Source organism: Squalius cephalus (assembly GCF_949319135.1).
Source record: "Squalius cephalus genome assembly, chromosome: 25".
NCBI classification, from domain to species: domain Eukaryota; kingdom Metazoa; phylum Chordata; class Actinopteri; order Cypriniformes; family Leuciscidae; genus Squalius; species Squalius cephalus.
In genome coordinates this window covers 7,795,068-7,812,721 of record NC_137146.1, presented here as the reverse complement: position 1 = coordinate 7,812,721, position 17,654 = coordinate 7,795,068, and the positions used below count along the sequence as shown (strand labels likewise).

The 17,654-nt window shown below is 38.7% G+C and overlaps 1 protein-coding gene across 13 annotated transcripts in view; it reads left to right on the top strand.

Moving 5' to 3' along the window:
* Positions 1 to 17,654, top strand: part of ntng1a (netrin g1a) — an 89,371-nt gene that overhangs the window by 3,583 nt on the left and 68,134 nt on the right. For 12 of the 13 annotated variants that reach the window (XM_079863375.1, XM_079863382.1, XM_079863371.1 and 9 more), the window contains exon 2: positions 5,592 to 6,319. In XM_079863375.1, coding sequence (XP_079719501.1) covers positions 6,074 to 6,319 — 246 coding nt within the window. In that variant the 5' untranslated portion in view covers positions 5,592 to 6,073. The remainder of the gene's footprint in view (positions 1 to 5,591; positions 6,320 to 17,654) is intronic. The other variant, XM_079863376.1, reaches the window with a different exon arrangement.

The window sequence follows — 17,654 nt, the reverse complement described above, 5'->3', positions numbered from 1 at the left end:
ACATAAATTTTTTTTTTTTTTAAATAATCAGTGCATGTTATCTTTACAATCTTTTTTATACTTTTTTTCAGTCTTAATTTACTTTGTTGTATGAATCATCATCATCATCAGGCATCTATGACATCTCAGATTTAGCAGAATCACTCATGTAAGTATACGGAATGAGGAAATAATGGCATGCACTTGAGCATTGAGCTTTAGTTCAGTGCAAAATTATTCTCAACATCCCAAGATAATGATTTCAAGCTTCTTTCTCCAGTGGGATATTTTGAGCAGTCTGACATATCGCGACGAAAACTGAATGCCACAGCAGCCTTTTAGGAAAAGTATATTTAATAATGCATAACATGTTCCGATGTCGCAGCAAAGTGTGTGCTTGGCGGTGGAGGCTGATGTCTTGAGCGGAGGGGGGATTGTAGGGGAGAAGGTCTGTGACAACACAAGCCTTATAGGGGCTTTTGTGTGCGGAGCTTGAGAAACAGACCCCTGAAGCTAAGCTGCACAACACAAATGGCATTGCTAGAGTCGAGAGTCGCCCTGTCAAGCGTCCTGCGCCTTCACACATGAACAGAAAGTGACAGAACATGCCGAGGACAGCGAAAGAAAGAGAGAATGAAGAGCAAGAGTGGGAGAAGTCAAGCCAGGCTTAGCAGCTGTGCTCAGGGAGATCCCTTTCTTCCTTGGCCAGGGACCTGTCTATTGCAGAAAATCAGATTGCATTATGGGATAGGACGTCTGCCAGGTCCAATAGCTCTCATGAAGTGTAGACAAACCTGTGCTTTGATTTTGCCTTCTACTGACAGGCTGAGTCACATGCAGCCATCATCATGCCTTCTGCTTGCAATTGCCACACATTCCGATGAAAGAAATATCTCTGATACCTGAATATTAGAAGAGGTGACATGGCTGATGGTTGTGCTGTGGTTAAGTCTGGATTAGAGTAGAGATCATCAGACTCTGTGGGTGTATGTGTTGGGCTGTCATGTTTAGGGAAAACATACTCACTCCCTGCTGCACTGAATGTTTATTTATGAGACCTGTCATATTGGCAGGCTGTTTATGGTAGAATCACTGATCCCGTGCAGGCGGGCGCAGAAATCCCGAGAGTGCAGATCTCATCGAGCGCTGAACCTCCCTCTCTATCACAGACCGAGACTTGAATGGCAGAAAGCGAAATGTGGCGACAAGATACAAGATGGAGGCTGGTTTATAGAATTTGATATTTAATGAAATTAAAAGCAGACATGTGTCTGTTCTGGCAAGTATAGTTTAGCAGGCCATTGTTTATGAGCACCTCTGAGGCTTAGACATGCAGGCATGCTTCAGTGGCCCAGGGGACAAGATCGAAGTGGACACCAAGAAAAGGAGGGGTGTGTTCATGGAGCTTCTAGTTCTAGTCCTGTCATATGGTCATATGAAATCAGTGAATGATTTATCAGTTTAAATCTAATATTAACATGTAGCTTACTGGTGAAACTCTCATTCTTAAATACATATTCAGCTGAGTGAAGGGATGCATGTTTGCCATTTGACTCTTGGTTTGTTGACTGCTGCTACACCTGTGGGGGGAAAGCAAATTCATTTCTATGTGCGATATGAAGAGAAATTTGATTTTGCTATATCAAGTCTTGTTGAAAGTTTGGCTAAAGTTGTTTTTTTTTGCAACCTGAGTAAAGAAAGAAAAAGCATGAATATAAGCAATTTAGAGACAAAATGATAAAAGTCTCTCTGCATATTTTTAAATAAGTAAACAGTAAAAAATCAAATAAAAGATGTGCCTGAAAAAATTTCAGAATTGTAAGAATGCACTTAGACTATTTCAAGGTTTGCTAAATAATATGTAATTATTTGATCAACATTAATGTCACATTCTTCCTGTTGGAAAAGCTAAAATCACCAGTAATCATTAATATTTCTTGCAAAACATTTTTTTTCCAAATTATAAAAGCCCTCTTATATTGTTGCTGAATTGCTTGTTTTCATAGCAGTATGTATTTTTTAGCTTCTTTCAATCATTTCACTGGCTAAAAAAAATCATCCCCCTGCCCCAATCCCCATAAAATTTAACATGTAAATATGGTCACCAGGATTTGTTCCCCCTCCCATGCTAAACCAGCAGATGATGCATATGAATATGACTGCCCTGTAATGGTGGGATTAAACAATGAGATTGTTTGTGAATCTCCTCATCAGGGTCCCGTGTTAAATACGATTGATGCTAGATGAGGTGACCTACCTCAAATCACCCCGCTCTGTGTCATAATGCATCCTCCACTCTGCGCCAGCCACATCACCGGAGGCAGCGCAGAATAATTAAGAGGACTCGTATATGGATCATGGAAAGTGATAACAAGCGGGCTTGTGTGATCTTTAATGTGCCCTAGACACTTATCCTCCCTGTATCTCTTATGGCTCATTACACTGTCCTCTTTTCCTCCCTCGTCTTTCTCCCTCAGTGCCTCGTTCCTGTACGTTTGGATTTTGTGCCTATAGAGAGATGCATGCCACAAGTTTGCCTTATTTTTTTCTTCGTTTTTTGGTCCCTGTTCTCAACGTTACAGCCGTTGAGAAGTCCATCCCACCTACTCTTTCTCTCTCTCTGCTGTCTCTTTCTCTCCTTCACTGTCTCCTCACTCTGTCCTCATTAAATCTGGAGGAATCTAATCACGCCCTCCATCCATAGTTCTGAATAATGGTCATTGTGATGGATGTGATGAGTTTTAATAAGGCATGGCCATACTTTAAAATTCATTAAAAAAACGGACCTTTTCCAATTCTGTTTGTATTCATTTCGATTAATCCTTAGGTTAAATGTTTTAGTTAAGCAGGGAAAAAAATGTTTCCCATTCAGATGTTCTTTCATTCAGAGCTGTTTTTCTTTTTTCCTCCCTAATGCATATTTGAAGGCATGGTTTTGGTCTGGCTTTCATAACAGCCAATATGACTAATCTGTGATTTTCAAAGTTTAAGTACATCTCTGATCCTAAAATATTTGCTGAAGTTCATTTATGATGAACTCTTTGAACCAGATTTTTGGCACCAAACACCCTTTTATTTAGGCAGCTTTGGTCAACAGTCAGATTGAGATGTGATTTCATGCTCCATGTTTTTCTAAATGGAGATTAGTCTCTATTTCAGACACCCCACTCAATTCCCTGTTCTGTGATTTTACAGTGACAGTGATTGTGCAAATGATCCTTTCTGCACTACAATGTGCATGAGCTCTGCTCTGGTGAGGAAAGAGCTCCTATCTGAGGGTGGTCCACTGCGAGACTGCGCTGTGATCTGACTCACCGCCTCAACTCGTTTGGGGCTCACAAGGTTAATTGATCACTGTGGGACTGGTGACGGGATGAGTGTGGGGTCAGCATCTGTATTGACTGGACAGACTGATTAACAAGCACTAAAATGCTCCTGGCCCCCGCTTTTAGAACGTTTGGTAAGTCGTCGTCAATTATCCCCCTGCCAGCCTCCATCAGGGGGAACTGGCAACCTTTGCTCTCTCTTCATTTTGTAGCTGTGCTGTGCAGAATCCGTGCTTTTGCGAAACCCACATGGGCGACTCTAACTGCTCCATATTGATTGCTCTTAGCAAGGGTTACGAACTGATTGAATCTAACAAACAATAATATAATATTGGAGAAATTGTTAGACTTTGCGTGACAGGCATATTGATTGTCTAAAAAAACGGAATCCTCTGATGTGGATACAACAAAACACTGCTAACTATCAATACTTTTTTCAATACTTTTTTTTTCATCAGCAACCATATATTCCAATTTTTTCTTTTTTTTTTTTTTTTGCTAGCAACATATATTTTGCCAAAATGTGGATGACATGGGGGTGAATAAATTATCAGGAAATTTTTATTCTGGAGTGAACTAATCCTTTAAGGTGTTTAAATTACCTTAAACTTTGTCAGTTTATTAATCGTAATCAAGATTATGCATGTAAACATATACACTGTACTGTAGTACAGTGTATGGGAAGTAACAGCGTGTTTCAGAGCAAAGCGCATTGTGTGAGCCTACCTTTTAGCCTACCTAAAACATTGTTCTTTAAAAATTATTCAGTTATTTGTAATATACAGTGTCAATGTAAAAAACAAAACAAATCAATGTAGTTTCAATGTAGCTAGCTACATTTTGATAGCTGTGTAGCTACTTCTAACTAAGTTACCTTGACTGTATCTTGACTACTTTCATCATTTATCATTAGCTATAGTATCTTGTCAAACTACAATTTCAGAGTAGCTTTCCCAACACTGCTGTAGTATTAGTATCAAATACAGTAAAACAAAAATGTGAATGATCTATTAGGATACTTTTTTTGAGATTCATATACATATTTTTTTAACCGCTCAGTTGTACAAAGATAAAGATATCATGCAACCATAGGCATGGCTTCTTTTCTTGCTTTGTTTCTCATCCTTCTAGTATTTCGCTTGTATTTTGTTTTATTTCAGTACATCGTTTTATTGTTCTGAACTTCTGAAGCACAACAGATAAAAGCAGAATTTTGTTGAAGTTTTTCTGCAAGTTCCATTACTTGTTGCAGCTTTGTATTTTCAGACTTACATTTCAAAGGCCCCACACATGCCTGAGTGAATGAGTCACTGGATAATTCTGGATTTAATAGAGAACTTTGATTACATATATTCAATGAAATCATTATAGTAGGATCATGAGTGAAGATGACGAAGATGAGGCAACGTGGGACCATACCAATCCATCAATAATTTCGTTGTCAGCTAAAAACCATATTCATCTTCACTAAAAGCTAAATATTGTACTTTTGTAAAGTATGGTAAAGAATGGTTAGAATGGTACAACTCGCTTGCTGGTGTAAAAATCATTAGTTTATCCTAATAGGGCTATTTTCATGTTCAGATCAACCCTGCTTCTTCAGCTATGTGAGTAAACTGTCAGTCAATAATGCATTGGATTCTCCAGGTGGTTCTGGTTTCTATGTGCAATGCATGTTGTGAAATATTTAGATGTTGATCTTCTTTTCATAATAACAGGGATAAAGCATTTAATGTTGTGTAAGAGAGGTGTTTCACATTATTATCTCCCTACACAACCAGTTTACAGTCCCCATTTAGGGGATCCGAAGTGACTTCAGCTTGCTGCTGAGCAGAAGATGACGTGTTTCTATAGTAACTTTTGTGAGAGTAACCTCGTGAGTCTGCCTCCTATTCAGAATTTAATCAATTCCCATACAAAAGGCATCAGAAGCAATCATCAGCTTTGCACTTATTCTCTGAATTCTGACCTGAACCCTCTACATCCTGTAATTTCGTTGAGTGTTACACGTAGCTGTTGGTCTATACACTGTACATTTTAAGTGTAGGCATGGTGGAAGTGAACGGGCCTGCATGGGATTATGGCTAAAGCCAGGAATGAATGGATGAAAGCTCTCAAGATCACATTTTCTTTGATGACCGTTTAGATATATGATATTTCTCTGTGACGCACACCAGACACCTGAATGGCACCACATCAGAGGAGTCAGAGCGCTAATTTTCTCTTGCTGTCAAACTCTATCCCCTAACTGATATTCACCATCACCTCTCTCATTTTTCTGTGCAGAGTGCAGATGCCAAGCTGCAATAGAGGATGATTGACAGAAGGCAAAGCTGAGACGGCTGTCAGTCAACATCTAGCCAGAGAGTCGATTCACCAGAGGTTCAGATACCTTACTCTCTCTCCAACCCTGACTGATCATTTTGTCTTCTCTGCCTCCACTTCTCTTATCTCTGCTGGCACCCCCGACCCTGCCTGCCATCCTGCCCCTTCCCAGTTTGACACAATAAAGACCAGAGGTGGAGATTGAAGCATCAGACTTGACGACCTTACAGTGACCAAAGGGAAGCTGGCATGCTGCCGCAGTTCTTCTGGCCTTTGCTCAGCAAAAGTTGGATTATTTTCTAAACCAGACCTAGAGCTTCCTCTCCACCCCCCCTTCTCTATCTCTCTTTCTCTGATGCGTTTTTGAGAGGAGGGAGCAGACGGATACTTTACATCACAGTGAATAGTCTATTAGAGGGGCGGCCCGAATAAAGGAAGCAGCCATGCGTTTCCCGCTGCTCTTGACACTGCAGGCATTATGGCTGACTGTGTGTCAGGCCACGCAACACTATCCCACAACCTGGGGACACTATGACTTGTGCAAGTCACATGGCTACACGGACGAAGGCCCGACCTGGTATTACATGGCCTGTCAGCCCGAAGCCGCGGACATGACCAAGTTCCTAAAAGTCACTCTTGACCCACCCAACATCACCTGTGGAGACCCACCAGAGACCTACTGCACCCTGGTGAGTGAATGAATCATATGATTTCACCTACAGTGTATTTACTACTTGTGGCTTCATCTAATTTTATTTCGCTTATTTATGTGCTTCACATTTGATATGCATGGTGACACATGCAGACTATAATGGAAGTTAAATAGTTTTGAGGATGTGGGGTGGATCTGTGAAATCTACCACCATTAGGAACTGAGATGCTCAAAAGTACCTGATAAAGTCATTAGAACTGCTAATAAGAAGTATTGCAGCTGAAATCTCAGTTAACGTCAAATTTGTGTCAGTGTAAGTGGTGTCCACTTCCTGTGCCGGGCCATTGACTGTTTCAATTATCTAGTTCAGCTTTGGTGGAAGCCTTCATTAGGTCTTTGTGAACAAAATGCTGTCTGTCATTAGCATTGAAAATGAGAACAAGAAAAGAATAAGAGATAGGAGAGGAGAGAGACAGTTGAAAGAGGCACTTCAAAAATCTGTCTTTCTTTGAGGAGGTGAGCTGTATGTCTTTTAATGGGCAGGACTAAGTGTTTAATTAGAAAAATGTCATTTCTACATTTACACATGGCTGTTTGAAACTCACAGCTGGCCTGCACTATTAGAAATTAGTTAATTATTTTACTTGTGCTAGTGTGTATGTGTTTTCAAGACTCAGGTTCAGAGAGAGTCAGCGAGAGGCCGTTTACAGTATTTAAGAGGTGAAAATAACGAGTGGAGTGGGACAGTCCAATGAAAGTCCGCTGAGTGACAGAGGACCTAATATCTGGCGTGCAGGGAATGAAAAGTGAATTATTCAGTATGTTTTGTCACTAATGTGTTTTATTCATAGGATACATTATTCAGAGCCATATCTGGGAGGCACTTTTGAAAATGCTGACTCCCTCTGATAGATTCCCAAGGTTATAGCAAGGGCTGTTATCCATTTTGGAGGGTCACTGTCACAATATAGCTCCGCTCTTTGGTTTCCCAAGGGCCCAGAGTAAAAAAAAATTGACACATAATTTCACTCTAGTACACCAGTCAGATATTATTGCAATAACAGATGACTGACAAACAACGTGCACTGTGGTCATACCTGCCTTCATTCCTGGCTTCAGTATTACTCTATACTTATAACATGTCTGTGGTGTTTATAATAGAAATATAGTTCTTTGTTGCAACATACCTGATTTAACAGTTGAGTACAGTTATAGGCAATATTTACATAAAATATTTATTGTAAAACTTCTCTTATTGTTAGGTTATCAGGCCCCCGTGTTATCAAGCAACATAAATTGCTATTGTCCAGCCTTGAAGCCCACTCGGTTTTCTGCCAGTGCATCGAGACCGATCAATTTCTGAGCTGTTAGCCATAAATTGGCAGCAGACATTACATAGATATACTGATTATGCCAATAACAGTTTTTATGATGTCTGTAATCATTCTTTTATTTCCGGCAATTGCCATTAGTGTTCTTTATACAAGAGCTCAATCCTCCGTAATTGATTTCTACTCAGGCTGGCCATGGGCTTCACTCTCTCTCCCTCTCTGAGGCTGTTGGGCTGATTAGACCCGTAACAGCCATCGCAGACAGACAGCAAACCCGCTGCGGGCTGGAGAGAACCGAGCACTGGAGAGACCGATGCTTTACCCTGCAATCTGAAGTTCAGGAAGCTGGACAGATCCATTTGTGAAAAGCTTTTATACTGCCATGGGTGATGACCTTCTCTATGGCAAAAACTTGACCCTCTGTGGCCTAAACCACATTAACGCCTATCCAGCCGTTCTTTAAGCTGAAGGATGTGCTGTAGAGAGTGCTATTTGTCTCTGAATGTTTTGTGCCTTTGTTGTCCAAAGTTGGGAAAATAATGCCACGTCTGTAGACATCCACTTTTTCACCCTTTGTGCACTCACTAGTGGGGTGGTAGTTGGCCCCTCTTCTCTATTTACACCAGAAAACCACGTACTGCTCACAAATCTCTGTCTCGTTCTCTGTCTCAACATCTAAAATTTTAAAGGAAATCTCTCTAGCATTTCATTATAAATGCTTATCACCTCAAGCTCTTGGTCCCTTGAGCATATAAAAAAAATTGGCCCTTGAAATTTTCTCATATTACACTTCTGCTCAGGTCTCTGTGCTGGCTTCCAGTAATTGCTAGAATGAATTTAAGACAGCCCTAAAACAGTGCTTTGGTCTGTGCCATCACTACCTTTAGACTTTAATCTAACGGCTCCAACCTGGTCATTGCTATCAGCCATTTCTGTCACCTTGCTTCTCAATTTCTCCATGTTCACACTCATTATGGTCTGCTTTTTTCACCACACTTGCCCTTCGGTATTGGATTTGAACTCTCTAGCTTTCAATTCAGCCAGTTTTGGTAAAAAAAAGGCTCACATTTGTAAGATTGACCTCATGCATCACTAAAAGGATTATTGAAATGAAATTGGTTTTTATACGTACAGACTACAGTTAGAAAAGATATAATTCAAACGGCTTGCTCATTAGTGATGTGGCATGACACTAATTCAGAGAGACGTCCTCACTAATGCAACAGCCGTAAAGGACCTTTCCGTTCATCATGTGATATTTTACATCCTAAAAAGAAGAACAGAATGACAGAGAGCTGTTTCTAATAAGGAAAATCAAACAATTACACAGTTGCAGAAAGAAAACTAGATTGTGGTTTGAAAATCTTAATGGCTTTTATCTGAAGATTGTCCCATTGCAGCATTACTCAAGCTTTCATTATTCTATAAAGTGACACCACTTTATTTATGTTTTGATATATAATTCTGACCTTTTCCTGCATATTTCAGCATGATATTGCAGAGCTCAAGAAGTGATGGAAGACATTTTGGTTCATCAGCCTTCTCTCAGAGCGGTGCCATTCCTCAAGTGGCTTAGCATTGACATTTCAGTGAGATTTGAGTGTGCTGTCAGCTACAATATGCCTCCTCTCATATTTAAATGTGCATCTCGATGAAAGCCGAGGGGAAAAGCCTCCTGCCAATACAGTGTTGTCTCAGACAAATGGTGACATTCGACTTTAATCAAATAGTTTATTCATGCCGAATTCATGCTGAGAGATTGCACAAAACCAGCCACAAAGCAGCTTTTCAAAAGTGCTGACTTTCATGAATGGACTGAGGCTAATATTTGCATTTTAACACTATTGAAAAACTAATTACTTTTCAATAGAGCTGTTAAACATCTGAGGAGTTGTGCTGCATGATTGATATATTTATTTGTTTTCTTTTTAGCCGAGTCGTAGAGCTGATAGAAATCAAAGGCTTACGGTTGCAACAAACTGAAGTGGCTGCTCTGTATCAGAGCCTAACACTCTAAATATTAACAAATCAGATGGAATTATCTATCTTGGTCAGGCTTTAGTACAAACCTTTAGAACAAAAATATAAGACTTAGAGCATGTCTGACATTTCAAATTCTCAGAGAGAATTCGTTGACATCATCTCTTCGAAAGTCTAGCAGAAACATATTTCATATTCTTGATTTTAGAATTTTTTTGGTTTAGGAGTTTGCTCGCTTTTTAGTGTTGGGCGATAGCCTAATAGTCATATCGTCCTATCGTCAGCCTGTGAGATTGTCGATAGACAATATTATCATGGGATAAATTTGCTAATTTATTTACTTGTTTCTTTACTCATTTATTTAATTCAAAATCAGATTATAATCATGGAAAATGACAATATTTTTCTATTTTGCTAGTAAAGATGGAGTGTTTATTAATAGTGTTAATAAATCAGGTTATTCCCAGGTGGTAAAAACATAGCCTAATCATTTGTGTATCTGATTCTGAGTATTCCATTGCATTCCAAAAGCATTAATGACTTTACTCCGGTAAAGGAATACGGGTTAATGCATTTACAAGACCACAAACATTGTCGGCTTATTAAGCAAAATAGGGTTTAGAGCGTACATGTAAACACGCTCACTTATTCCCTGAAAGTAAAAGTGAAATAAAAAACTGACCGAGCTTTTGGCATCTGTCGCTGCATTAACGCCACATTCTCTCAGAGACGACAAGATTAATCTACCTCTACATAAGCTGATAACTGTAGCCTATATCAATCTTAATTTGTTGGCTTAATATTCCTCTTGTGGACCACATTAATGACAGCGAAAAAATTAGGAGTATCAATATTTCTTTTTAAACAAGTTATTGTATTTTAAGTCATGTTTGAAGCTGCTTTTGATTTTCACAGATGACTGATTTGTGCTGTGTTCAGACCTAAAGACTGTTATTAAGCACATATAATTTTAGTGATATTATTATTATTATTATTATTAATAATAATTTGTAATTGTATTGCTATTAGTGTCATTAAATGTTTAGTTAATGTGCTATGGAAACAAAATAAAATGCTGGCGAACAATGATGCCGTTTTCATATTAAATAACAACAGTATAAGAATGATGTCTCTTTTATAACAAGCACTCTTGACAATTTGTGAATAGATCACCTTGCAATTCAAATTTGTTTTGTTTTCAGTTTTAAAAAACATTTTCATTGAGGAGTCCTCAATCCTCATACATGCGTGTCGGTGTTGCAAGTGTGGTTATGTGGTGATGTTGTTATGAAATTAGGGAAGGCAAATTAATTGTGGGTCCTAATATTACAATAATAAAAATACTAGCCTTATAATAATAATAGTAATAATTTAATACATCAATGGGAAAATGAGCCAGTTATCGTCTTGATATCATCAAAGGCACCAGCCATCGACGATATCTCTGACTATTGTCGATACACGTTATTATTGTCAACTGGCACAACCCTAGCACCTACACACACGCAGTGTACCATCTTATCTTTCTCTTGTAAAGATTGGAGGAAGTACAGGGGTGCGTTTCCCGAAAGCATCGTTGGCCAACTATGGTCGCAAGTTCCGTCGTTACCAATAGAGTTCAATGGACATTGCGATGAACTTGCGACCATAGTTGGCCAACGATGCTTTCGGGAAACGCACCCCAGGTAGCTTAAGTTAAAATGATTTTCATATAAACATTTATCCTGACATTTACCCCTACAGAATGGCACAAAAAAGATAACTACCAAATGCTGCTCAACTTGAAAATTATAACCTTAAATTAACGCAAACTTTTCTGAGTCACTGTCAAACTGTACATTAGAATATTGGGAAATAATTTTGTCTGGTCTGTAATTTGCTCTATGAATAATGTCCCACTGGAGCTCTTAGTTTGCAGATAATGAGAGCACTGTCATTTGGCTTCTAGTTTTTATTTCTATGACACAGGGAATTTTCTTTAATGTATTCCATTTGACTAAGGGCTTCTTTTCTCTCTCCCTCTCTTAATGCAAGACGAGGCTAAATCCCTCTCCTGGTAATGGGGCTTTTGTTGGTTTCCACAGTTCATCACGCATGGAAAATTCTCAGCTCAAACCTTCTCTGAGGACGGCTTCTAAGAATAGGCAGAAATCTGTAGTAGCCTATCTGAAACGGGCCCTGGGATCCATTTACTTTTAATTGCTGTCTCTGCCTTTAGGCTACAGATATTTCCCTCCCTTCCTCCCTCCCTCCCTTCCTCCCTCTCTTTTCTTTCTTTCTTTCTTTCTTTCTTTCTTTCTTTCTTTCTTTCTTTCTTTCTTTCTTTCTTTTTGATTGTCTGTCTCAGTATCTGTTACTACTGTAGCACCATCATGCTCGTGTTGGCTGAGCAGACATGGTGACTTTCACAATCTATTTGGCATTCAAAAACGGAAAAGACTGTGAAACGTAAAATGATTCAATAAGCGGCAAAAAATAAACTACTACCCAAAAACATTAACCATAGACACATGCATCACACACTAACTGCTAAGACACCTATAATATTTTACCCTCTTGAATGAATCATCCGGTGTGCTGGGCGAGGACACGGATTGCTTTTGGCACTGCTGAATTAGATCCATGAAGGCCGGTATTATTCACAGTGTTGCACTGGGTCACATGGATCCACTATTCCAGCCACATTAACTGTGTGTGTGTGTCAAGTCAAGTCACCTTTATTTATATAGCACTTTTTACAATACAGATTGTATCAAAACAGCTACACAGTGATAACATGACAATAGTACAACAGTTTTTTTCTAGAAGAAAATAGCGTCATCGTCCACCTTAAGTAAGGCAGATCAATAATATGGTTGAATATTAAATGTCCCCAACTAAGCAAGCCAAAAGCCAAGGCAACAGTGGCAAAGAACCAAAACTCCATCAAGGTGACAGAATGGAGAAAAAAAACCTTGGGAGAACCCAGGCTCAGTCGGGGGCCAGTTCTCCTCTGGCCAACGAGCGAAAAGTGTACGATTATGATTCAGGCTGCATTACAGGTCAGAAGTCAAGATTGGATCAGAACATTCAGAATATTATCCAGTTCCATCTGGTTGGAAGTCGGAGTCATCACGCCGGTATGGAGACGGTTTTGTTGAGGTGTCCATGAGGCCTTCACAGGGCTGATGAGGCTGGCACTTCAGGGATGCATCTTGGATGGGTCCAGACACAGGTCCACCATCTGATCTGGATACGGCCCGGATCCGGCTGACTTCAGTAAACCTCGTAATAAACAGAAAGACCAACATTAGCTTAGATGCAATTCTTCTTATGATGTAACGAGTACATCAGGTGTTATAGGAAGTGTCCACAGTTCCGGCTGACCTAATCTATGCAGCCTAAAAATCATTTAACTGATTTGAATAATAGAAATGTAATGTTCTATATGAATGCCAGGTAAAAGAGATGCGTTTTTAGTCTAGATTTAAACTGACAGTGTGTGTCTGCTTCCCGGACAATGTTAGGAAGACTGTTCAAAAGTTTAGGTGCTAAATAGGAGAAGGATCTACCGCCAGCAGTTTGTGTGTGTGTGTGTGTGTGTGTGTGTTTGTGAAGGGACAGAGAGATTAACAAAGAATGTGCGGTTTCTAGATGTCAAAGCCAAGCCATTTACTAATTGGAGACTGACAGAAACAGCTGAGGAAAGGAAGGACCTTATCGATAAAAACATTGATCTCCTTAAATGGGCAGTGGACCACGAACAGCAACGTTTCTTGACCAAGGTGAAGGGGATTGATTAAAAAAGAAGACGAAAAAAACTTTACAAACACACAATTCAAGCCGTCTCTCTCATTTTCTATCTTTTTCAGAATGGTCAGTGGAGGATGGATTAATAGGGCTAGGAAAGAAAAGGAAAGGCTGTCTTTTCAAGGTATAGCAGGCAATGAGAAAAGGGCTGAGGAGGCTCTTTGCAGGCCTCGAGGGCTGGATCTCTCTTTCTGAGAGCCGTGTGAAGACAGAAGGAAAGAGAGAGAGACTGGTTGTCTTCACTGGCCCCCAGATAGAGCTCCTCAACTGACTGACAGTTAAAAAAATGCAATGATCTGTTATGCCTGTCCGAGGCAGTGCAGAGAAAATTCAAAATCAATGACAATGCAATCAGAATGAGAATCAAATGCTAAATATTTCCCTAGACATTTACTGCAGAATGCCATTTGCTTTTTTTGATGAATTGCTGATGTGCTTCTGAGCTTATTGCTAGTAGCCCACAGTCAGGTGTGACTGCTGCAGAAGAGCTCAAAATTGCATACAAATATTTATGACACTTACTTAATTTCATTCACATTTAATGGATGGGTTCTGTCTGTAAGTAAAAATGTCCAGGAGAATGTTTCTGATTCCTTTTGATTTCTGATTGAATAAACTGTATCACTTGGTAAAATAATTATATGTTCTGATTATAATTATTAATAAATTAGAAATATTTTCTTAAATAATACATGTTTAAAATGTAAACGTTGTTTTCTTTTATCCTTTTTAGTCCTGTTACTGTCGAAGAGCAGTCAGTTTCAGAAAAATCCCCCTTTCTTTGATTAAAGAGACAAAACCTTCATATCGCATATACACTCTTTTGATATAATCAGTATTTACTGCGCAAATGAAACTGTCCCAGGACCAAATTAGGAGAGGCCCAAGAGCTTTCATTTAATTAGTGAGACCCTGATTAAAAAACAGGAGCAAATTACAGTTTCTTGGGAGGGCGAGGAGAAGAAGAGAAATGGACGTGCCACAGAACGGTTACAGAAGTGCTGTCTGTAGTGAGATTGTTAGCTCTTTATTGCTGCTCTCCAATCTGTAAATTGAGTCTGTTGGTGGATGGACTGCAGTGTCTGCAAGTCTGTGTCCCGCAGGCAGCAGCCAGCACATGTCTGGCATTTAAACTTCTCCCTTTTCACTCCCTTCTATTTAGACTGACATCTTTTCTGTCTTCAACCCCTCCCATCTTCCCTATCTACTCTTTTTTTGAAAAATAAACAAACAAACACATTCTACATATTTGTAGCATTTTACCCCCTGTACCAATATGGCTAACCTGTGTGTACTGTGTACCAAAATAAGTCAAGAATTGCGATTTCGATACTTTTTCGATATTTTTCCTGAAAAGGGAGAAACACTCAAATATCATTGCTGTGCTTTATTTTAAAACCGGGACAACATTCTAATCATATAACACGCTAATAAATGAACATATGAACAGCAGATATATTAAACATTTGAACAAAATATGAAATATCAAAATATAAAAAATAAATTAGAGCAATAACATTCAAGGTAAAAAAATTATAAATTTAGCAGCATTATCATAATCTCATTTATCATAAGAAACATAAGAGTTACCGGTAATAACTTTATCTTGATTCTGAACTTTGAATAAAAATATGAACAGCGATTATATTAAACAATGTTTAATATTGGTAACATATGATAAGCCTCATTGGTGATATATTTGACATATGATTTGACATATGAATCGTGATTTTTCTGATATTTTTGCCATATCGCCCATCCCTAGTTGTGACATCATAACCATGCCATTTTCAGCATTACCCATTTTTGCAGTTTAGTTATCATAAGTAGCTTAGATGTACTGGGGAGGGACCCCTCCTCTTCCTCACCTCCATTTCTCCTTTCTTGTCTTAACTGCAAACCACACAGCTTGTCTAACGTAGCATTGCCTTTTATTATATGCTTTTCTTTCATTTTAATTATCTCACCGAGGAAAATGAGAGCATTATTCATCGTTTTCTGTGGCTAATATCCTTGTATATTTTACAGGGGGATGTAGGCTATCGTTGTCCAAAGTTAGAGAAGACAACGTAATGAGAAACTCTCGTAACTTCAGCGGGTCGTCGTTTTCAAAAGCCTTGGCTTAAAATGTATTGTATCCTCTCGCTGCACATTAGAGAATAGAAATGAAGTGATTTAGTGACACACATTGAGCCTCAGATGTTGCTCTGGGAGTCACGGCTCATCTCGGGGCGTGTTAAGGGGCTCTTTAATGGTGTTTAATGCGTTCGTTCTCTCCCACCCCACCAAACTTCATAGCTCAAAACGAGAGCCGCCATACTACGGGCTATTTTCTCTGATGTATGCTGGAATTTGTAGAAATCTCATTAGAGCCTTTTCTTATAGCTCCTATTGTTTCAAGCTGCTATTTCACAGTGAATCAGCCTTAAAGAGAGAAGAACAAACCCTTGCATGCATGAGGAAAAAACTTGTGAGAATGTAAACCTGTATAGAGGACTGACTTGCTTGCTTAGGAAAAAACTCCCTTCATTTTCCCTTATCCAGAAAAGATGATTACAAAGTACAGATTTTTCTATTCGCTTTGAATTTTAAACAAGTAATAAAAACTCAGTGAGTGTTTTAGCGCAATTTTCTCACGTCATGGGATCACAACACTAAGAGATAGTAAATCTTTTCCTGGATTTTTTTTGTGCGTTCCCGAGATTAGACCTTCCTTAACATAATGCCGAAAACCCGAAGTCTCTAGGTGGTCTGGTTGAGGAGTAGATAGAAGTGCAAGATTGGTGCGCACAGACAGAACAGAAATCATGAGTTAACAATCGCAATTTTGTCCGGTGGAAAATTGCGCTAAAAAATATATAATTAATTTATTTTTTTGTTTTTATCTGACATTTAACCCAAATTCAGATGCATGCAAGTGATGACGACTCTTTTATTTGTATTTAATAACTCGTACGGGCCAATGAATATCTCAATACGTGTGTATTTTTATGTAAAGTGTAGTTCTACTTACATTTTCATACACACTGAAACATATAATATTGTCGTATTGACAGCATTAAAACGTAAAATATTTATGTATTGACAGCACTAAAACCATTAATTATTTATATATGAACAACTTTACCGACGTACAAATTTGTACGTATTCCTATTCATGAATATTAAAATCGTGGCATAAATGTTTTGACACTGTTATATTCAATTGTCATATCAATGGCATGTTTTCAGTCGCATTTATTAAATACAGTTTACTCATCTAGCCTACTTAATAAGAAATAATAACATTTCGCTCTGCTCATGACTTCTGCTTCAAACTCGTTTCAGAGGATTACATAATGTTAAACAAGACTATACTTTAAAACCTTAAAATGGATAACATTTCTTTAATCGTTGAACCATTTTGTAATATTTAGTTTGTTTGCCGTGAGACAGAAAAGGCAATTTTCCTTTACAGCAACTGACAATACATCCATAAAATAATAACCAAAACACAATATAAATTCACAAAATACATCAATTTTATGCACTCGCTGTAATCCAAATCCTTAGAATCCACAAGTTTGCGAGGAACAGGTCCAAATTCAGACCTTTATCCAGCAATCTTCATCTCCATTCTCAGCTGCGACCTTAAACGTCAAATCCCGTGCTCGTTATGATTAATTCAAATGAAAAAATTGCAGCCTGAAGAAGCGTTACACGGCTCATTGGCTCTTGCCGACTTCATCACAGCTTGCGACATGCCGTGTTTAATTCGATGTACATTTGAAATTGGGAAATGCTTGCCTTCACGGACGGGAAGCCTGATTAACATTTTCATGGATTAATAACCTAAATTCTGCTATGTACCTCATACAAAACTATTATATACCTCCAGAGAGGACTGTGACTGCAACACATCGTCATTTGAACAACTTTTGGTTCCGCTTTTGACATTTTCGCAATAAATAAATTATTGTGATAACACTTATGTTTGAGAGTTGGGTTTGGGATCTTACATTTATCTATAAAATGGTAAAAGGGAAATTATACAGATATCTTCATGATATGAAAGATTGGTAAATATTTAATGTTTTGTAGCTGTATAAACAGAAAGGATGGCTGCATGAAAAGCACAGGTTAGCATTGACATTATCTGGCACAATATCCCTGGACCCTGTGGCGTTCTCCGCTCATTAGGCGGTTTGGTGGTGACACCATGGCCCCTCATGTCAACAGTTGTAAAATCCCTCTATTCATCATGCCATTCATTTTGTATTCATTTTCGATTTA